At 38.2% G+C, this 23511-nt stretch overlaps 1 protein-coding gene across 3 annotated transcripts in view; it reads left to right on the top strand.

The window, feature by feature from the left end:
* TNFAIP8 (TNF alpha induced protein 8) overlaps positions 1 to 23214 on the top strand; it is a 64634-nt gene extending 41420 nt beyond the window's left edge. Inside the window, exons 2-3 of one of the 3 annotated variants that reach the window (XM_082337493.1) lie at positions 1869 to 1968; positions 21467 to 23214. In XM_082337493.1, the coding sequence (XP_082193619.1) occupies positions 1938 to 1968; positions 21467 to 22032 (597 nt within the window). In that variant the 5' untranslated portion in view covers positions 1869 to 1937 and the 3' untranslated portion in view covers positions 22033 to 23214. Of the gene's footprint in view, positions 1 to 1868; positions 1969 to 18583; positions 18813 to 21466 lie in introns of those variants that run through there. The other 2 variants (XM_082337494.1, XM_082337495.1) reach the window with 2 other exon arrangements.
* Positions 23215 to 23511: the final 297 nt, after the last annotated feature.

Below are 23511 nucleotides of genomic sequence, written 5' to 3'. Positions count from 1 at the left end.
GGCTATTGCAGTTCATATTGACTAACACTATGTTTCTTCCTGTTCCTCCTCTATTCTGTGTGGGGTTTTTTGAGTGGTTTCAATCCACCAAACAGTGATTACCCCAAACCAGTACGTTTTTTTTGGGGTGTTTGTTTTTTTTTTAACTTGAAAATGTGGCTTCTTTAGCTAGTCCAGTGTTGTAATTACTTTTTCTTCTGTGATACTTAGGGTAATATTTGCTTTCATTCTCTGAGCTTTGAAGGATGCAGGTGTTGTGCTTTGCCACACCGCAAGAGACAACGAGGCCTGTAGAAGACATTTAGCTTCTTGTGGAATGTCCTTAAGGGACCCATGGAGTTGTGCGTATTGCAAAATAAAAAATTGACAGTGTCACCAAGAGCCTTTAACTAAAATGAGATCTGTATTTCTTAGGCACGGGAGAAGTACATGGCAAAGGACAGTCCTTATCATTAATAAAATCATTCAAAATAGGACAAAAATTGCTCACATTCTGAAGTAGTATTTACCCCGATCCCCAAAGCAACTTTGTCATGGCTGAAGAATTCATACTGCCCTTCCTGACTCCGTACCTTTTACTTACAAGACCATCCTACCTTCTTAGAGTCTTCCCATAAACTTTAATGAATACAGTTGAATGTTACAATCTGAAATGCTTAATTTTTTTTTCCTATGTGCCCCAAGTTTGTGCAGCTGACAGCTTTGGCGCTTTCTGACTTCATCTTGAAATACACTTATTTCTACTTGACTCCAGTAACACACTCACTATTAATAGCATTACTTCGATGAAGACCCTGACAGCCCTTCAGGCGTGCGCATTTAACTCTGTGAGGGGGAGGTTGGTGGGAATTTAGTTGCATGTCAGAGCTGGCAGCGCCATCAGGACTTCTCCTGAGAGATCACGCCTCTCCTTTTGTTGGAGCAGTCACGATTCCACTGAGGTTTTCTCCTGTTCACTGTGCTAAAAATATATTAAATGAATAAGTAGGAAAAGATGGTTACTTTTGATGGTGATTTTCCTGGAGGCTGTGCCAATTGGAAAACAGGCTTCCAAGTAATTCCCCTGATTTTGCTCTGAAGGTGTGTATGATGCATGGCAAGTTGGGGGGTGGCAGCAAAAGACCCCTGTTCTCTTGCTGTGCTCTAAAACAATGTCGTGTAATAGTTAAAAATAATGATCTCTTCTAGGATGCAGGGGGCTCTATAGCACAAAGAAATCAGATAGTTTTTCTAAAAAGGAAAGGTGAATTGCACCTTTCAGGGTAGACAGCACCATGCACTGAGCATGAGTGAAAGAAAAAATAATTATTTAGCTTAAACTACCTGAAAGAGAGCTGCTGCTTCTCATCCTTCAAGCATGTATTTAGTCATCCTGTATTAGTCAGTGTAATTACAGAGGCTACAGAACTAATTCCAGATAGTAACCAGTGTTGAAATGTACAATTTAGGCTTAAAAAATCATTGATTTAAATTAGATTTTCCTGCAAGTTAAGAGAGCTCCAATCTGATTGTCAGTTACCGCAATCAGACACTGCTGTGCGCTCAGGGCTTTTTTGGTCTCCCCTGCTTGCTTTCTCATACCACGTTGGCAAGCTGCAACAAGTGAAACTCCACCCTTCCTACAGACTCGGGAGAATAAAATGCATAAACGGCGACTGCTGTGAAGTAAAATGAGGGTTTCTGTGAAGGTGCTGGTTTTCCAGACAGTCACTGGTGTGCAGCTGAGAAAGGGGCGGGATCCTTTTCAAGTAGCTTAGTTGTGATTTGCTGAATTCATAAGACTTTTCCCCTTAAAATCCCAACCCTCTCTCTCTTTTTTCCCCTTCCTCCTTTTTTTTCTTCTTTTTTTTTTTTTTTTTTTTGAGAAGTTGACTTGTGGCTGCCTCTCAGTACGCACGTCAGCTGTAATCTCGTCCCCAGTGCCTTGAGCTGACACCATGAGTTCGGAGGCTGATGAACCCAAGGAAGGTATGGTTTTTAACTATTTTCACAGGAGAGGAAATGTGCACGCTCACGTCGCCAGCGCCGCTTTTGTGAGCGCAGAGGAAAGTTTCTGCTTGCTTTAGCTTCGGGTATTCGAAGGGAAGGCAAAAATGCCTTGGCAGAATTATCTGAAGTCTTGTCGATGTCACTGGATATGAAATGACTGAACTGTTGACATCCAGGGATATCTATCTGTCTTGGCAATGGTAATCTACTCACACATGAAATACTGATACATGGAAGAAACGGTGTTTCAAAACACTAGTAGTGGAATATCGAAAGAGGAAGATTTTTTTAATTTGGAAGCACTGTATTTTTCAGCAAAAGAGGAAGTTGCATGGGGGAGAAGTGAAAGGTCATTATTTTGGGAATGAGCTTGATGCCGCTTACTTCCCTGTCGGAATGAGTGTGCATGCATGCATGTGCATGCACGCGTGTGCGTGTGTTAAAGCTCAGAGGAGTGTGCCAAAGCTACAGAGTTTCATTTACTGCTTCTAGAGTGGAATGTGCGGAGGAGCTGGAAGCGCTCCAACAAAAATACAATTATTCACTAGTGTTGATTGGGAGGGGGTGCGAGCCAGAGTAGGACAGTAGGGAGCAAGCGGGGGAGGAGGAGGGCAATTTCCTGAAAGTGCCTATATACAAAAGAGCATTTATGCAGAAAAGGGAACAGGGCAGTAGTGGGGTTATGCACTGGATTTCTTAGAACAGAATTGATGTTTCATGGCTACAAATAGTCCTTAGGGAGACTGAAACTTACAGAGATCCAGTATGGCTCAGAAAAATAATTTTAAAACCACAACAGATAATCAAGCAGTAAGGCAACTTAAGTATTTTGTATTTGGTGAAAACAAGAAATTTTCAGAATATTTCAGATGGTTTTCCCCTCACACTCTGTACAACTTCCCCCACTTGAAGAATAACATTACCAGGGACCTCTATCTGCTTACTTGCGTAAACCAGTATTTTGTTGATTGCAGAAAAGCTAGCTTGGACTGAATCAAACTTAATAATGCTGATAGAACCTGGTTAGTAACGAAGCACGATAGCCTATGTTTTGCTAAGAATTACGACAATGCTCTCTGTTTTCTTTTTCTTCTTTCTTCTCGTCAAATGAACAGATGAAGTAAAAGGCAGCTTTTCTTTTTTTTCAAAGAAGATTCTGTAAGACAGATCTATTGGAAAGCAGAACTGAAAAAAATGTTTCTCTATAGAAACTGTTTGGAAAAGAGAATATGCGAACAAGAATATGGCAATGTGAGGATTCTCCCTCAGTTTTACAGCAGGAGAGATGAGCATGCATGCCACAGCATGAAAGATCCTCTGGTTTACATACAGGAAGCTCCAGACAATTTTACCAAGTTGGCTATATTTGAAATGTAAATGTTCTTGTTTAAAGAAACCTCTTACCTTCTTAGATGACTCAGATTCTTAAAATCCTCTGAAAATATTTTTGCTTTTCTGTGCATTTCTTTTGAAACAATTTGAGATGCCAGGATCTTCGTGCTGAAAAAAGCATTTGGAGCAGGTGGCTGAGACAGGAAAGAAAGGGTAGCTTTTTGATTAGTTATTTTTGGCTGGGAAAATATTTGCGTTTTCCTGTCCTGTGATTTTAATGGGTTGCAATGGAAAATAAAAACAGTAGCCATTGCAGGAAGATGAGGTACAGATATCACTGAGAAGGTTTTTCCGTCAGTGTATAAATGTATTCCTGGTAATACAGTCCCACTTGGAAAGGAATAATTTAGAAGATGCATGAGAAAAAGGGGGTTTAGTGTGTATGTGAATAAAGACTAGGATTAACAGGTGAATATGTAGAACTGCAGCTTTTACACTACTTTGCTTTGATTGGACATGGCATGAAAAATCACTGATCAAAATACTGAAAAATACCATCAAATACCTGTGGACTTGTAGTGGTCCAGTGTATGTGGCATAAAACAGGCATTCAGAGTCTTCTGTTTCATCAAGGAACTGTGCTTTCTGCATAAAGAAAATTGATGCTTCATAAATTAAAACTTAATTTGGGGCTCATGCTTTTGACATGGAGGATATATAATCTTTTAAGTGGTTTACCAAAGGGAGGGGTGGTTGATTTTTCCTTTAGGTGCAAGATTGAATGTCACTCTCTGACTTACCCACAAATTACGAGGGCCAGCCAGGGAATTAGTAGGTTAAGGTCTGTGACTGATTATGGAAGGGGTAGAGGGTACATTTGGACAATTATAAAGTAGTTATTTTACCAAATTCTGTACATTTCAAGGCCAAAGCTAGAGATGAAAGCACAGTAGTTAATCTGCTACATGCTAAAAGGTGAAAGGAGGAGAAAGCTACCAGAAAAAATGTTATTTTAATGTCATTTGTAAGCAAAGGCAGGACTTTTCTATTTTCCTTAAAGCAGATATGCTCAGGTGGCCAGGGAAGCATCACTGGCCAGGGGCAAGTGAAGGGATACACAAGGAGCTCTGAAATTCAGTTGCAGCTTCCAGGCATGACTCTGGGACCATGTGTTGGAAGATCAGCCTGAAAGAAAAGGAGGGTTGAGGGCACAGTAATAGCATCGAACATCATGTATGTTCTGGCAATGATCTATGCTGAAGCAAGAAATACTTCACTTCCAGCTACTTTGTACAAGTGAATCACAGTGTTTGGAGAACATTGGGATGTCTATAAAAGTGGATTTAATGGGTTAATATGGATTATTTTTTTCCTTTAAATCTGCATAACAATATCAAAGACCATGGGTTTTGCTACTGTAAAAAAGAACTATACCCATTGTTACAGTGAAACCCAAAATCAAGGTCAATTTTGAATGGCTAACTCCTGAAGATTTTCTTTTTTATAATTAATCAAAAAAAGGCAGAATCTTTGACGTCAAGTCAATTCTTATTTTTTTAGCAGGACCTGGGAGTAAAAGCACATTGTTAGAAGGCAATCATTACTTCACTGTATTTTGTACTAATTGCTGGATATGGGGTATACAGCAGTGTATCTGGGCTTTTCAGCTTCTGCCTTTGATCTCTGCATGGTCTATATTAGAATGGTAACATGAAACAGTTATTTTTCTCCCACCATGCTGCTTAGTAACATTAGAACAATCCTTGCATTCATCTGTATACCACAATGCTGTGGTAAATATGTGTGTGTGTGTGTTGGTGTGTGTATGGCATCAATCTGTATTGCATTTACAGATTCCAACAACTGTTGTGATATAAATAACCTTGGCACATTTTCTTGTAGTTACTTTTGCCCTGAATGAAACAAAGAGCATAGTGAAGTCAAGAAAAAGACTATAGCATTTAACTGTATGGCATAATTTCAATCTGTTGTTGTGTGGTGGCATATCATGTGCCAAAGAAGGTTTCAAATGGTTTCAGGCTGTTATTTGACTTAATTCCTTTCTACAATCTGAAGGAAATGTTCTTAATGCTGTCACATTAAAAATACGTGTCATGAATATACCATTTTAAATACATGCCAATACTGGTTAAAATTATTGTGGTGTTAATGGATTCATTCCTTATATTACATTTCTTCAATAGAAGGAAACAGTAATTTATGTAAAGCTTCAGAAAACTTCAGCTTTGTTTTGCAGGTTTTATGTTGTATATATAGAAAACAACAGGACATAAACCTAATGTCTCAAAGGACAAGTAAAATAGTATTTTGAATGAGTGAATGAGTACATGTAATACACAGCCTATCAAACAATGGATATTGCACTACAAACTCAGAAGCAGTGAGAGCCTGCATTGCACCTTTATCGTACTTAGTTTTAAGTACCAAATTTCATGGGAGAGAGATCTCTCTGCATTCCTACAAGTGCACAGAGCTTTTTTAGACACAATTAGCATTTTTTAATCCAAATGAGATTACTGAGGAATGAGCTCACCTGTTTTGTTCCTTTTAGAGCTCAGAACAGAGACACAGGGGTTATAAAATCACAGAGCACTCACTGTTTTGAGAAGTCAGTACTCCCTCCTGTAAGTAGTCATGGATTTGCTTTGACATTTTGCAGTCACCTCTCATTGTGTGAAAGTTTTGCAGGGTAGAATCATGTTCATTTACATAACAAATTGTCTGCTCTTGTGCTCCTACAGGCCACTTATTCCATCCAAAACATCGATGGGAGTCGGTAATGTATGATTCTGTATCCCACTATCTCCAAAACCAACATTTGTTAGAAACTTTTATGCTTTTATGACAGTGAATGGGGAGATCCAAAGTGTGCAAGTAGAGCATTATGCATTCATAAATGCAACATGTACCAGTTGATGACAGCCCCATTTCATGTTAGCTTTTGAAGTTACAGGCTGAGGTGGGTGTCTGTCTCTTTTCCCAAGTAGCAAGTGATAGGACGAGACAAAATGGCCTCAAGTTGCACCAGGGGAGGTTTAAATTGGATATTAGGAAAAATTTCTTCACCAACAGGGTTCTCAAGCACTGGAACAGGCTGCTCAGGGAAGTGGTTGAGTCACCATCCCTGGAGGTATTTAGAAGATGTGTAGATGTGGTGCTTAGGGACATGGTTTAGTGGGATTTGGCAGTGTTAGGTTTATGGTTGGACTCAGTATGATCTTAAAGGTCTTTTCCAACCTAAATGATCCTATGATTCTATGATTACAATAAACTGCATGAAAATCATAATATTAAACAGAAATGGGATGTCTCACTGTCCACTTTTGGACCCAAATTTGAATGGTTTTGTGTGACTTATGGTAGCTTTGTTAGCTGCCAAAGTTAGAGATTGTCCCCTTGTCTTTTGTGGAGCTCATTTTTCCATATGAAGCCACAGGCAAGCAGCACAGACAATTGGTACTTACCCCACATATTAGACCCACCTTCTGCTCTCACCCAGAAGTCTGCAAAATGTGGGCTTTCTTTATTTCACCTGCTCTTCGTCTACACTCTCTTGTCAAAACAACAATTCCATAAAACATTAAGGCTAATGAAACAGGAGCTTTTTGTTGAGAGTAGTCTGAAAAGTTCAGTTCAGGAGCAGGACGAATCATCTGGCCCCAATGGATGTGTCAGAGATCTAGATTAGTCAATTTGAGGATTTTTTTATTCCACAGATAACTTGCCTGCTACCACTGAAGGGACTTAAAAGATTACTGGGGTCGTACGTATCATGTATGCAGCTCTATAAATCAAAGCAATGCTTAACAATTTGGCATTTCATGTAATCCCTTCTACAGATTATTAGAATTCAAGATTAATAGGACAAGCTAAAGGCAAAATATATCATTTTAGTACAGGAAAGAATGAAAAAAAGAACTAGGCTTATGAAAAATTAGAAAGAAAGAGTTATTACTAACCAGACACTGTAATACTATTTCACATATACATGGGGAAAGCATTGCCATAGCTGCAAATAGTGGCGGTAGAAGGAAAAGCAAGAAGCTAACATCTGAATGAAGAAGGAGCAATGGGAAATTTGGAGCAAATAAGACCACAGTACACAGACAAGTCAGAACTGCTAGATTTTTTTTTTAATGTAGTTTGGAGGATTGTACGTTTAATGAAGCAAGATACAGGAAATTGTTAAAGGGCTTTCAGGACAGGAATACAACTGCTGTGGTTTGTAGTACAGCTGCTGCAGCTCCATCTAGATGTGGACACTTGAATCTTTTGGTAAGAGCACTGACTTAAGGCTGTTAAACCATAAGACTCTAGAAGCAGCTCTGCATCTCTCCCTTCAAACATTGAAACAATGGCTGGTTTTATTTTCCTGGCCAAATCAAAGTAACCTTTAAGATAACCTATCTGTGAATAGATTAGGTGGCCGCTCTCGTTACTTTTTCTACAGGCTCAGAATTGAATGGGTTGAACTGGTGTTTTTTGCTGCATGTCACGTTTAGAAGGCCATATGCCATAGCTGCCTTCTGCAGAACACTTGGTACCCCACACATTTAGCAATCTTTCCCTTGTGCAGTTGGAGCAGATGAGGAAGCTAGGTGGTAATTTGAGCAGAGGCCACAGGATAAGCACTAGCGGTAGCTGGTAGGTTACTTCAGAGGATCACTGAAACTCTTAACAGGTTAATCATTTAGCTGTGATTGTTGGGTTGAATGCAAGATTGCTTTGAGAAAATTCCATTAATATACTTATGCAATCAAATCTTTTAATCCATAGCGAACTGCAAGACTCACGTGTTTAATTTCAATTAAGATACAGTCCCTTGAGCTATCTGGTCACTAGAGAGAAGCATAGATTAACCGAGGCTGCAGGGAACTTCTGGAGGTCATCGAGCACAACCTTCCACTCGAGGCAGAGTCAGGTTTGAAGTTGGATCCAAATTCAAAGTTAGATGAGGTTGCTTAGGCTTTTTCCAGTCAAGTTGATAGTGTGTTCAAGGGTGGTGGACCCACAACTTCTCTAGCAACATATTCTAATATTTGACCACCCTTGTTATGAAGGTGGTCATTCCTAATGAGAATTCCCCTTCCTGCTGCTCGTGTCTGTTGCCCCTGGCTCTTTTGCTGTGTATCCTCAAAAAGAGCCTGTCTCTGTCTTCTCAGTAACTATTCTGTAACAAGTTAGATGTGTTGGTTATGTCCACTATTAGTCTTCAGGGTGAAAAAACCTAGCACTCTCAGCCTGTCCTCTGTACTGTGCCCTCCAGCTCCCTAACCATCTTGGTGGCTATCTGCTGGATTTTCTTCAGTTTGTCAGCTCCTTTTTCGGAGAGATATTGGGGAGCCCCAAACTGGATGCAGTAGTCCATATATGGGGAGGTAGTACTTCATTTTCAAATTCTACCAGTCTTTTCCATCTTACAGAATTGATTGTTATACTGGAGACTTAGTTTCCCCTTCTTCCTTCCATTTATATGTTAATGACAGCATTTGCTGTATTATAGTATTTCTTAGTTATTTTCTTTGAGGAATTTACAGACTATGTGCTGTCATAAACGAGACAGAGGTTAGAGATCAGAGAGCAAAAGTCAGTAAATCTCTGAAGAATCAAAAGAAGTATCTGGGTAAGGGAAGGGCCTTGCACCTACATTCGGAAGGGCTGTATTCTTTATCAGTATTATTTCCAAGTACAGCAACAGGCTAAATGAATGGCTTGTAAGAATAATGAGTATTTTGTAATACATGTGTCAGGGATAACATGAGGAAAATGTAACACTCAAATAGTAATCGTAATTTGTAACTTTTATTCAAAAACACACATTGTTCCTTTAATCAGTAACAATTTGTCATTTGGTCAGATCCTCTGTTAAATGTGACAGATTCGTAAGGGTTCTTAAATACTGCTTTTTGAGAAGCAAATTGCTTCCCCTCCCTCCTCTTTCCTCAGACATCTAGAGTCTCTATAAACCCATTTGGGTAATAAATAAAGCAAATAAAAACTGTATTGCAGTTGTTATTTCAACCTTCTGGACTGATTTTTTTTCTGTTACAATTAGATTACAAAATGTGGTAAGAGGAGAGCATTTCATAAAGAGGTGCGAAAGAGCTACTGATTTTTATGCTACTTCATGAAACAACTTCTGTTTTTCTTTTTCCGTACATCACACTCAATAGAAGAAGTAGTAGGCTAAAAATAGTTTCATCTCTTTCGTAATGGCTTTAAAGCAAAAATGACTTTTTTTCATGTTTAAAGATTAATTTTTCATGTTTGCTTATTGGGTAGATACTTCATAGATCCAGTAGTATCCAGTAGTAGTAATGTTAGTAGTAACAGTTGCTCTATATGACTTCATAAGAAATTTGAATGCTTGAACGGACTGTTTCTGCATTAATAAATACTACCAATCTGAACATTAGTTTTACACATAATGTTATTAACATTTTTTTTTGTACTGTGGGAAATCTGGAAGTTACAGATTTTCATGTTTTCTGTCTGCATCAGTAGATTTGCTGAATTACTTCTGGTTTTTAATGGTAGATGTACACTTTTTCTTTCGTGGACGCATCTCCATCATCACTGCTGAACAGGATACACTGTGGGATTAGCGATGCAAATGCAACTGCCAGCAGCTTGATTCTTTTCACCATAATGTCAGCAAAAGCACAAGCCTTAAATCTGATGTCAGTTGGGCACAGTCTTGTTTTGAGCGAGGAGGAGAGAAACTGGGAAACGTGCTGTTTGAGAATTTCATTCTGCATTCATCCTTTTGCGATGGTTTCTCATAAATTTTGTTTTTCTTTATAAGATTCCCTGCCTGGGTTGGGATGTGGTTTGATTCAGTTTCATCAGTTGATTCCCTGTTAAAATTCTGTTTTGTGGTTCATTTCTAGTGCTTGACTGGCTAGCAATGAGAAGTAGAGAGCCTGCGCAAATGCATGGCATGGCGGATTCAGTCTGGGATAGTTGGGATCCAAAATCTTCACGACAGATCTGTTTCAGAAGAAGCAAGGTAGAGGATTGAATACACACTGTATAAACTAATTTATTTTTCCCTACCTTTTGCTGAATTCAGTATCGATATTTGTAACCATACAGATTAGTAATGAAAGATCAAAGAGTCTGTTTTGCATAGCAATAGGGGAAACCTACATTTCAGTTTGACATACAATATACAAATGTTAGGGTGTCTGCAGAGAGTCCTGTTCCTGCTGGCAGTTTACAGTAATGAGAATAAATTGCAGTAAAGTGAGAGTTAGCATTTCATTTATTTGAGAGCATTTATCCTTGAAAGGTTTGTAATTTGAAATCCAGGGACATATTGAGATGTATTTTACATATCTATGAAAGTCAGTACTTGCAGGTTTCTGTAAGGCATTTGTAGCTGACCTGTGATTTCAGTGGACCTCTAAGAATGTGATAGCCTCAGGTCTTGATCCCAAAATGTTTACATTTCACTTTATACAGGAATTAATAAAGCACTGAATCAGTGCATGCACAGACAAGCTTCCACTTAATTAACTTCATCAAGGTGTGTAGGAAACTTTGCCTTTGAAAAATGCAGAAATTCCATTGGTTTAAAATGTAAAGCTTTCATGAGATCTGTTTTTGCTTTTACTATGTCCACTTTACCAAACTATTCTACAGAGATAGTTTTATTTATAGAAAGAAGAAAATTTTGGTTTAATATTAGCAAAAGCAAGTAAATGACACTGGTGAATATTTCAGTTACTGATTCAAGGGCTATTTTTTCTACTTGCAAGAGTTTTGTCACTTAAAAACATTTAGATTAAAAATATTCACTGAGAAATAGTGACTAAGATTTCACTACAGAAACTAACAAAGAGCTTGAAACAATGAATCATGAATTTGAGCAGCTGTGAACAGAAATAGTGGATACTTCTGGAAGGGGTAAGAATAAAGTTTGGCTCTGTGATAAGATGTCTTCACCAAGCTCACAGCCTCGTCCTCAGTGTGGGAGATGAGAGATTTAGAAATCAGTGATGCAAGATATCACTGTCCTGGATATACATTTAAACTAATCTTTCTTTAAACAAAGAGTTGGTGTTATAATCAGCTGAAAGAGATGTAAATTATGGTGGATTTAGATGTTGATCAGTTTGTGCTGGCTTGTTACGTAATGCCACGCAGTATGGGAGGAGAGGGTAGCAGTATCATGGTGAGGTGAAGAGAAACTGTTGACATTTTTATTTCAGTGCAAAAATGTAATCTAACTAATCTGCAATTTAGATTGATGGTGTTTATTTTCACCACTTGAGGCCTCTCCATCTCGACATTCAAATTTGCATTCCATCCTTCTTACTTTTTTGGTAGTAATCCTGAAAATCTCAACCTTTCCTACTGGTGGATATCCCTTCATAGCTGACCAGTGCTGTTCATCGCCTATTTAAAAATAACATTTGATGCCAGTGCAAAGTAAAGAAGCTGGACATTTAAATTCTACAGTAGTTAACAGCTGTAAAAAACAGTGAACTCAATCTCCTATGCCTTGTGCAGAGGGGTGAACTACAAAATAGACGCAGGTTTTACAGAATCACAGAACAGTTGAGGCTGAAAGGGACCTCTGGAGACTGTCTAGTTTTAGTCAGTAAATATATTTGCAACATTTGAAAATAAATAGGATTGCCAGTGCTTTTCTAGCTATCAAAGTTCTGTATTCAAATAATACTGGTTCCTGACATAAAAGAAAATGACAGGGTCACACACATGATGTTTAACCAGAAGATTTAATTTTACAGATCACAAGCTCTTAACAGTACTGAAGACCTAATTTTTCTCTTAGGCTTTATATTCTACTAGGATTTAATGACATTAATGAAAGCAAAACCAAACTCTTAAGATATGTGGGGAGGTGGACCTGTGTTTTGACAGTCTTAGTTTATGCTTGAGAGTTTACGTGCTGTTAAGTCAAAGAGTTTAAAGGTGGGGCTTTTTCCCAGTAACTGTTATGTATAGAAGTACTTTGCATACTTTTTCAGCTGTTTCGAGCATTGGTTTTGAATTGGAGATGCCAGGAATAAAGCAAAGCAAATGGAAAAAAACAGGAGTCAAAGCAAAGCCTCCAAAAGATAGACTGTGCATTTGGGTCTTGGAGAGCCTGAACTTGGAGAGTTCTGAACTGACAGCAAGGGAGTAAGGGAACAAAGGAGAGAAAATACTCTCAACCATTGATTTCATGGCTGGAAGTTTCGGATGAAAGTGCTGATAGTTGTAGTATGGATACAGAGGGAACAGGCTGTTGCTACTAACTATTGGGAGAAAAAATTAAAACTGAGGAGTTTGTTTATTTTGCTCCTTGCAGAAGAGGAAAGTAAGGGAAATGCATGTTAGCAGTGGCAATGGAAAAGACCTCTATGGCCATCAGGTGTAGTCCTCCATAGTCACAGGTACCATGAATGATTGGTGTGGAAGAGTAGACAAATTCTGTGTACAGCCACACATTTAATGCCAGAAAACTTATCCTTCATGCTATAAAACAGGAAAACAGGTAGAGAAAAATTAAAAACTGCAAAAGAGATGAAGGGTGTCACTAGTGTCCCAGGCCTAAAGAACAGCCAGTATTTGATAAGTAAAATTCTTAGATGATATATTTTCTTGTGTTTTATAATCCGCATTTCAATGTTGATGTTGAAAAAAGGGTACACTAACCAGACACCTGAGAATTGAGTGCCCTGGGAATCACTACTGTTTTTTTCTGTATCTGGCCTGTAGCTGTGGCAATCTTCAGTGCCTCAGAAGTTTCTTTAGAAAGGAAAAGACAGAAACCGAATTATGTGTGTGTGGGGCAGGTGTCATTTAGTTTCTCAGGGCAATCAGTGGAAGACACAAGAGTAATGTATATAAACAAAGTGCAAGCTAGCAATCCAGCCTTCTCAACATTACACTGAAACAGAGATACTGATGGACTCCCATCCTGTCTGCAAGAAACAGACAGGGTGGCGTATGGATCGACATCGAGAAGAACAGAGAACCAGAACTAGAAATACAGGAAAAGCTTTATTAACTACTTTCAAAGCCATTGTAAGATCACTCACAAACCTTTCTGTCATTTGAACTCTCTGAAGCCTCTGCCGTGGCTTTCTTTACGTGCTATTCAAAATATATGCCCTTTGCGTTTCAACAGCCAAGTTGCTACCTTGTCCTTGTAATTGAGTTCCCTGTTCCTCTCATGCCAGATTGCCATCTTGTCTCAGCCTTCCAGTTCATTGTATTTTTGCCACATGTATCTTAAACTTCCTCTTAACTTCTCTGCCTCCTCCACCCTGATGTCAAATTTAAGTGTCTCCAATGCATTCAGAGTTCCCCGGGGCTGCTGGTCTCAGTGCTTTTCCTTCTGCATTCAAGCCAGAAGCTCTTGTGTTATGTTCTAGGTCCTGTGCCTACAGCTAAGGGTTTTTTTGTGAGAAGACATTCCTTTTGTCAGGATGGTTGTAAGAGCAATTAGGTACCTCTTTTTAAACTTTAACTTTTGGTAAAATGTACAATTGTAATGGCCAGATCATTTTATTCAAAGTGCCTCTTGGGTTAGGGAGTTTGGCACTGTTGCCTTGCTGCAGTTTGGTACGTGTTTCTAAGGCTGGAGGAAAAAATACTGTATCTGCATTGTATTTGCTTGATCAGAAGGAATGACCTAAGACACTTTATTTCCTGTGAAAAGATTTGTGCAGTATTACTGTTGAGTGTGCATGGACACCTGGTAGATAGAGAGGAATTTGATGTAGCCCTGAAATGGCCCACAGCTGAGATATACAGGCTGCATATCTAATACCACAGCACCTGTTGTTACATTCCAGCAAGGATAACAAATGGTGGAAAAGAAGTGAAATACCAAATTAAGTTCATGACCCTACTCTGCGTGACTGTAATTTCTCTGTTTAATATCCAACATATTTTAAAATATGCTTCTCTAAAAGCACTCATCAGAATTTAATCTGAATTTTTTTTTCAGCTGCACTGTTAATTAAAATACACACAGAGGCTCTAAGAAAAAGAGCTTTTAAGAAGGCTTTTTAAATTTCTAAATCAGCTACAGTATACGTATCATGTGATGCACAGGGTGGCTGTGGGAAGCACAGGCATGTAAAACCAGAATAACTTGTTGGCACAGACTGCTCTCATGGGACTGCAAAACTCTGCACATACATTCTTGTTGGAAATAGCATCTTTCTTGCCACACTACCCAGCCTTAACCTCCAGGTACTTTTTTTGGCAATTCTTCTCAACTCTTGATCAAAAAAGTATTTTGATTTCTTTTTTTTCATCGTTTGTTTTTGCAGCTAGAAAGTGGGTCATCTTTTGCTGTTGGTCAAATTTTGGACATTTTAATACACTAAGGCTAGATTTAAATAGCAAAATCAGGAAGCATGTAACTATCATGTGCATTTTGCAAACCTATTGTCAATGACTTCTTCAGCACTTTATTGAGTAAAAAAAAAAGGTGTTCCCAATGTTTTTTGCTAGCTTTACTTTTATCTTTCCCGTGTTCCTGCTGCTGAATATATGCCCACTTTCAGTATGAGTATTCACATCAGACATACTGTGTATTTCAAAAAATGCTTGATTAGCCCGATTTTTTGCCAGTATTGCTTGATTAACTGTTGCTTCAGAGAGACTTGCGGCCTCAGAGCTGACTTCCAAATCCAGTAAGCCTGCTCATCCAATATTTGCCATGCATTAGGCTTGGCTTCAGATTGGGTATTTTTTCTTTTCAAGGTCTTCCACTGTGAATGTTAAAATTAGTACACATTGCTTGACTAATTAACATTCTCATAGTATGCTCCGTTGGTAAAGATTATGGTGAGTGAGAATTTAGTACAATTTATTGTACCTATTAAGAGAACTGTAGGCAAAGCTTACTTACCCTTATGAACGAATGCTTTGTATGCACTGAAAATTTTAGTTTAAACTGTTTTCTAGTTAAAATTGATATTCAAATATAAATCTCCCTTTTTGAAAACAACATGCCAAACAAAATATTTGCTCTTCAAATAAGGACCTTGTGTACCTGAATCAAAAAAGTAGAGATGTATGTGGAAGAAATAAGTACTGTATAGGGCCCTTGTTTGTGGTTTTGTTTGGTTTTTTTTTTTCTTTTTTTTCTCCCCTCCTTCTGCAATTAGCCATTTGCCCTCTGGGTTTTCCACTGCCTGATGGTGCTTGCCCAAACCATCTGCCCTGTTGCAGTCCTTTTCTCAATAAACTTTGTGGCTGCCCTGGTCTCTTCTCACCCCTGCCATCAGCCAGCTTAGAAGTTGCAGTCCCAGTGTCTGAGGTTGAAGAGTGAAAGCTGTCAGAGCACTGTCTGGTCTTGCATGTCTGGTACAAGCTTCAGTTTTCATCAACTTTTGAAATGCCAGCAAGTGAACAAATGCTTGTGAATGCAGAGACTGGCCAGTATGCTGAAGTGGCTGTCGGGGGACTGCTGCATTTTTGGAATGATTTCTACACTGTGAGGACTTTATTTGTGCTTTTAAAAAGTTTAAATTTAACACAGCTTTCACCCAGGAAACTTTGAAGCACTCAGATAAGAATCAAAACATTGACTCTTCTGTTTAAAAGAAAAAAAAAAAACAAAAAAAAAAACACCCAAAAAAATATCACCAAAAAAACATTCTTTGAAACCATGACTCACTTACTCAGATGGTTATTAAGAAACAGCTATAAATCATGGTGGCAGCTGGAAAAATCAGCTTACCGTATTCATATCTGAAGAATTCATAGTGTGTGTCCTATCACTCATTTTTTAATCTTATCATCATGTAACAAGTGCATTGTGAAAATTGTTACAGCCCTGGTAACAAGTTTATGACTCTTATTTCTGTCTGTCCTGTACTTCAGGATTTGTTCATTGACTGGTGCTAGCTCTTGCAGTTTATCACTGTCGGAGCTTTACCTTACTGAAGTCATGTGTTTATACATGAAGTCATATATTTATATGCCTCAGGGTATTTAGTTTTTAATGTTTCTGGCCTTTATCATTCCTGAAAACAAGGGTAGGCCTGTAAAGACCCAGTAAGCAGAAGGCACAAGAAAAAGCAAAAATTCACTATTTTTTTTATCCCTTGATATCTAGGCAATCTCATGATTTTGGACGTGCATGACTCATCATCACATACACTTGGAGAGCTTACCGCTCTCAATCCCCCTTGATTTCAAGTTGCTTCCCTCCAGGGAAATGGTGTTCTCTCACTCCAGGAGTCTGACTGAACATGCAACTTGTATGGTGTGCGCGGGCTTTTAGCTGTAGCTCTCACCCGCAGTTTTGTAGAGAGGCAAACACATTCGTCCTCACAGGATGCCTGGCAGGAAATCAGTTGCCACATTTCTCAAAGCTATGTGCCACAGTCTTTTAAATGCTGCCTGAAGTGCTCAGTCAGTGCTGCCTCTTTCTTCCTAATCCTATGTAAGTGGTCTTTGTGCTTTGTCCGAAAACCCCTGTCATTTTTGGACATTGCACTCATGACGTACTAGTGCAGTACATGGTATGCCAATCACTGAAATGAGAACCGGGTCTCACGCAGCAGCATTGTTATTAATGGCTTCACAGTCACATTTTCCCTTCCACTGGGACTGTTGTATCAACATACCGAATACGTATGCGAGAAACGCAACTCATGTCAGAAAGTTCACCTCTTGATTTGCCCATGGAATTTAACATGGTTCACTGGAAGTTTTTACTGCATGCCTTTTTTCTGGTCCTTTGTTATAACAACAAGCTTAAAAATACTCAAGTGACTCAAGTATTCATTGTAAGTGTACATGAGATTGAATACACTCAACTGCAACTGATGTTGAATCTACCATCGACTCTTTATCTTATGGAAAAACATTCTGCCTTGATTTAAGGCAGTGAAATAATCTGATTCAACTTTTTTTTTTTCAAATTTTTTTTTGTTTGTTTAAATAGAGTTGAGAAATAGAGTATTTAGTAATAGGCATTTGCCACAGTACAGAGGGAGGTGTATTAGCTTCCATGTCAGGGAAAAGTCAGCATCACGGCCATAAGTAGTAGCCTTCTTGTACTTTTATACTAGTCTCCTGAGAGCTTATTAATCCACAATTCTGAATTCTCACTGAAAGTTTATACTTCCACCACAGTTTTAAGGAGAATATGTGTAAGGTAAAATATTTTGGGGAAAACACATCCAGAATGCTACATGTCCCATATTTATTGACTTTAACACACAAAATACTGGTGTTAAACACACATACTGTTGGTTGCGAAAATTAGGAAGTTTCATAGTTAATAAGTTCCCAGCTTTCACAGGAGGCAGTCTCTAGCAATTTGTTTGCTCCTCTGAATCATAAATTAGAAGACTTTGTGGATGTCCCCATTATCCCAAAGATCCTGTGAATTTCAAAGGAACAGAGGCAGGATTTTCTCTGAGAGTCTTTCCCCTTGGACTGCTCTCCTCAGTGGAGGAGAGCCAGCTCCACTGAACATAATCATGTTTATTTTTATAGATTGTACAGAAAATGACATTCCATTGATTTCAAAGGGGTATTTTTTGATGATACACTTCTTAAAAGTGAAGTGTAAAACTGCACAGGAAAGAAATAGGAGCTATAAAGAGCAGTCATGAGGAAAAACTATCTATAAGATGCTTAAAATTAGTGGGATTACCTGCCCAAGTTCTGGGTCTAATGCAGGCCACCAGAGAAATGGCCCTATTTCAGTTTAAAGTGCAAAGATGGGACCTGTCAATACAATAGGTGTGGTCAGAGATTTATACATCCTGGCCAGCTACTGTAATCACTCTTAGAAGGTGACTACATACAACCAACCATAAGAAAATGAAGCTATTTTAAGTAGTTGCCTAAATGTGGATTTACTGCCTTATTTTTAGGTGTTCGCATCTGAAATTGTGGTCAGAGGTTTGAAAGGGGATGCTTGGCTGTCCTCACGTTAGGAATGGGGGGCTGGCGACACGTGCAGCCGGCGGCTGCCCCTCACCGGCACCCTGTGACCCGTGAATCGAGCATCTCCCATACACGCGAGTATCTGGGTTAATGTTTTAATCTCTTCTTGACATGTCCCCTGCCCTGTCGAGTCACAGGACCTTTCTTCTCCCTCCCTTTCTGCTAATTGTTCCAGTTGTCAGTTAGCAGTAACGGCTATTGGCGTTGCACTGCTTGCTCAGCAGTGCAATTTCCTTTCAGCTCTCTTTTCAAGGAAGTGAAACCACTGCGATGTATTTTTGCCTTCTGAGGTGCCAAAGCAAAATGAAGCACTGCAGGCAGGAGAGAAAGGTAGCTGAGAAATGCTGCTGTTATGGTGAGGGGGAAAAACCCACGTTCACTCTGTGATAGCTTCTGACAGCATTTCAAAGCGCATGATAAAGTGTGAGCTGGATTTAGGGGAGTAAATAAGCCTCAGGCCAGTCTTCACCTCGAGTATTTTGTCTCTTTTTCTGCTGTCAGCATTAACAATTCCAATTCCATTTGATGAACAAGTAAGTAATAATTTTACTGTTTTGTAAGGAAGTGTGTATGTTCGGTCTGAAGGAGCTCTATGATCTTACTGCTTAAACTCATTTTTATTTAAGCAATTGACTGTGAAATACATTTTATGTCTTTCTGCCATCAGTAATGAGGAAAAATTCTGCTTGTAAAATACAAACAGTTTGCAAGTTCCTTTTTAGATTGACTGAAATACCAAAGTATGAAATCTACGTATTTAGCAATTAAATTAGAACCCATGTAATAACACAAGCAAAATGAAGATGACTTCTGGTGTATTGCGAAGTAGATAGAAAATAAGCCATGCTGGGTAGTCCCAAAACTTGGACATTTTTTAGAGAAATGCCATTAGGAGTTTAATACCTCTTGTAAGTGAGCAATTCCTGTTTTGCTTAGCAGTGGTAATTACACGTGTTGAGCTCCACCTTGTCAAATGTTAAATTACATAATATAAGGGGTTTTTTGTTGAAAAACTGTAAAATTTTTAGAGAACTGCCATGTTCTCAGTTTCTTGAAATTGATACTTTGCGGGTTGCTATGTGTAAATTGTTAGAACCATACCTGAGTGTTTGTGGGACCTGCTGGAGGCAGGTTGTATGGATTTCTGTTCAATTACCATGGAGCATTCTGTGTGATAGTTAGCATTTTATAAGAATACCTACAGCAACCTGGGAAAGATAATTTTAAAATACGTATATATTGTATTCGGGGAGTGCTTCTCTGCAAATTTATGGAATATATTTTGAAACAGCGACTGCTATTAGTATGAACATCTATATATCTTTGTGGTGTGTCAGAAAAAAGACATCATGACCAATTAGTAAATTGGAAGGCTTTAAGAAATAAAAGTTATGAAAGAACTACTGATATTCCTGTTTCCAAGGCAAAAAGCTGTTGTTCATCTGTAGATCTTTGTAAACCATTAGCTGTTGAGTTCTAGTATTTGCCCACCCTTTGAAATACTTTGATCAGTTTTATTTGAATAGGAACAGTTGCACGTTTATATTTAAAATTGAATCAAATATTTTCAGTTCAGATTGACTGCTTAGCATCTTTAACGTCTTCCTGTATCTTTGTGGTTGAGAAATGTGTCTGTCTTGTGATCTTGAGTGCTTTGCCCAAGATAGTTAACAATGGGTTCTTTGGTTTTTCAGTGTCCTCATGTAGTAAAGATTTTAAAAAATGTGCTCAAACACTTCATGCTTCAAAACAAAATACAGGTATGCACTGAAAGTCTTAAGAACGAAACCTGCTTTAACGTTTCCGAGATGACAAAAAAGTAGCTTGTTACTAAGTTTCTCAAAGGTACTGTTGAAGAAAAAAATACAGATTTGTGTCTTGCATATCCTGAAGGACAAGTTCCTTCTATTTGCTGGAACCCCAGAGGCACCCTGTGTCTGAACACACCCAGCTGCTCAAATACAAACAGTTAAGAGCAAACCTTTTCCAAAATCAGGGGCTTACGGCTTGGCATTGGCAGAATTTATGTTTTCATTAAAAAAAAAAAAAAAAAAAATGTTTCCAGGCTCTGTGTTTGCAAAGCAAACCTTCCATATGTGAAGTAAATGTAAACAGATGAAGCTTTCCTTCAGCCTGTCTGAGACTCCAGGAAAGCTGCAGCGTAAAGGCAGCCGTCCCCCAGACTGTTCAGCCTGGAAATATGAACTCACGTGTGACTTTTAGTGGAGAAGGTACTGCAAAGGGAATGTGCTGTAAATAATTGTCACTGGCAACAGAACATGAGCAGTAACATTTCACAAAAGAAGTCTCTGAAAGAACATTTGGGGTATTTAAGTGTTTGAAGAAATTACAAACCAGTTATTGGGTATACTGGTGCAAGCAAGCACAGTTTTGGAGGTGGAAATCTGTTCTAGGATCTACTTTATTGGTCACAGAAGGATCTCTTTATAAGGTTATGCTAGTAAGTGTTATGGCAATCTCTAGACTGTTCACTTTGGCTATTTCTGCATTAAATATAGAACACAGAAGTGTTAATCTATACTTGCTTTCCTTCTGAAAACCAGCATCTTCACATTGCATCCAGAGAATCTCAGTATTGTTTGCTGACAAAGGATTTTTGTATTTGTATTGTATTTTTATATAAATATATGTGTTATATGTATATAAATATAATACATGTGTGGGATCTGAATTCACTGATCATGTAAAATGCTAAGCAGGAAAATTTTTTACAATAGTCAATTCACTGAATTACTGCCTCTAATTGAGTAGCAGTGGTAATTGTCATGACATTGGGATAGTCACAGTTTCAGATTTCATTATGAATATGAGAATCAGATCAGACTTACGACTCATCTGATCAAATATGGCAGGTTTATTGCCTCAATCTGAAAACCCATCAATCCCTCTAGAGAGAGATATTTTAAATTATTTTTGAGCAAGTTCTATCTGATTTTCTGTTTTCTCAAAAGTAAAACAGTCTAAAAGAATGTAAACCTAAAGACAACCGAGTTTTAGGGATTGAAAAGATGGGGTTTTTGGCAACTACATACATAAGTTTGCATTATTTCTGTGGCAGTTAGTAGGACTAACATGAATGGAGAGACATGGAAATATTCCTCAACTTACTGTCCATAGTATGGAAGTTATGAAGTATTGACTGCATACTTTTTTTTTTTTTCCCCAGTGGCCACAGATGTCTTCAACTCCAAAAGTCTGGCCATTCAGGCCCAGAAGAAGATCCTTGGAAAAATGGTGTCCAAATCAATAGCAACTACTTTGATCGATGATACAAGCAGTGATGTTTTAGATGAGCTCTACAGAGTGACAAAGGAATATACACAAAACAAAAAGGAAGCAGAGAAAATCATCAAAAACCTCATAAAAATAGTCCTCAAATTGGCAATTCTCTACAGGAACAACCAATTTAATCAGGATGAAATAGCATTGATGGAGAAATTCAAGAAGAAAGTTCATCAGCTGGCTAAGACCGTGGTCAGTTTCCATCAGGTGGATTATACCTTTGACAGGAATTTTTTGTCCAAACTGTTAAACGATTGCAGAGAGCTACTTCATGAAATCATTCAGCGTCACCTAACTGCAAAGTCACATGGACGTGTCAACAATGTGTTTGATCACTTCTCTGATTGTGAATTTTTGGCTGCCTTGTACAATCCCTTTGGACCGTATAAACTCCATTTGCAGAAACTTTGTGATGGTGTCAACAAAATGCTAGATGAGGGGAACATATAAGTACTTGTATTAAAGTTGACTGCCTATGCATTATTTGTAGATGGAACACTGTTGATTTATGAAGGAATAAGGGAGCATGCAAAAAGGTTTTTTTACATTATGACAAATATTTCCAAAATATCTTTATTAAATTGATTGCTTATGAGCTATCTGTTGCTATTCACAGTCCATCTGGAAGAAAGACTGCACATGACTTCTTTTACTATGCTTTGCCTACAGAAACAGCTGGATAAAGTCAATAAAACAGAACAGTCCAAGTAGAGTAAGAGTCTTGCAAGACAGATACACAAAACCAAATAATATGCTGTCAGACAATCCAAATCTTTCATATATTTACATAATTATTTCTGAAGTATCAGAGTCCAGTAATGTTAGTAACAGGCTATCATGGTGATGGTACACTCTATAATTTCTTGACTTATTTGTAAAATATATATTTGATTCATTTATACTCTTTTATGCTCTCTGCACAGATCACAGCTTCCTAGTGTTGCCCTTATGAAGCATTCAGTTTTAAATAATAACAGTGATGCTGTCACATAGAGTCTTAACGGGCTTGTTCATCTCCAGCTCAGTGGTGAAAACTTCCTGTCTGCAAGGCTACCAAGTATACATCCTTATAGACCTGCACAGATGCTTGCTTCCTTTGATTATATGGGGATTATTTGAGGAATAAGCTACAGTAAAATAGCATAACTGGGGAAAAGTGCTCCCTAGAAAACACTTGCGGTACATAACTTTAACTCTGCTTATGATAAGGTAAAACACAGTGACTTACCTGTGCAATTCCTTAAGATACTTAGAATCCTACTAATAGGTCATAATTCTTTTTGAAAAGGTGTGAGTCGATATATTTTATACACTAGGCTGATGTGTATGATGATGTGAATTCAGAAAACTTAATCACCTGAAAATAAATTCCAAGCTGATTTGCTTTGTGTACAATGAAACTAGAAACAGAAATTGTTTTTATCATTGCGTTATATACTATTTAACTAATGGAAAAATGGCATCTTGAATATTTTTTTTTGTCTTTTCTTCCCTCCTACCTTTCATCCTTCTTTTTCTTCCTCATCTTCTCCCTACCTTGCCCTTGGGGATAAAAAAATGTGACTTTCTAGACACTGTAATGTATGTAAAAGCATGAAGTTAATACATTTCAAACATCTGAAGACTTTTTGTTAGGAGCCATATAAAGAATTTGCTGTTTATTTAATTGCCAGTGTTTTTGCTGTTTGCTGTGTCCTTTTATTTTAATGAGTAAACCAAAGAATATTTGCACTCCGAACTTTCCATGCCTTTTTTTTTCCCTTGTTGCATTTTAAATTATAAAGAGCAAACTTGGCCTGTGCCGGCAACGAAAACATTACAACCTCTGACGTATGGCTTCAGCACTACTTGTGATTTTTTAAGGGACAAAATTAACTTTTATTCATGTTTGGTCACTAGGTTCTGAATATTCCCAGAAAGGTGCTGGAA

This window comes from Platalea leucorodia (assembly GCF_965183815.1).
Source record: "Platalea leucorodia genome assembly, chromosome: Z".
In the NCBI taxonomy this organism is placed as follows: Eukaryota; Metazoa; Chordata; class Aves; order Pelecaniformes; family Threskiornithidae; genus Platalea; species Platalea leucorodia.
This window is presented reverse-complemented; position numbering and strand designations above follow the sequence as displayed.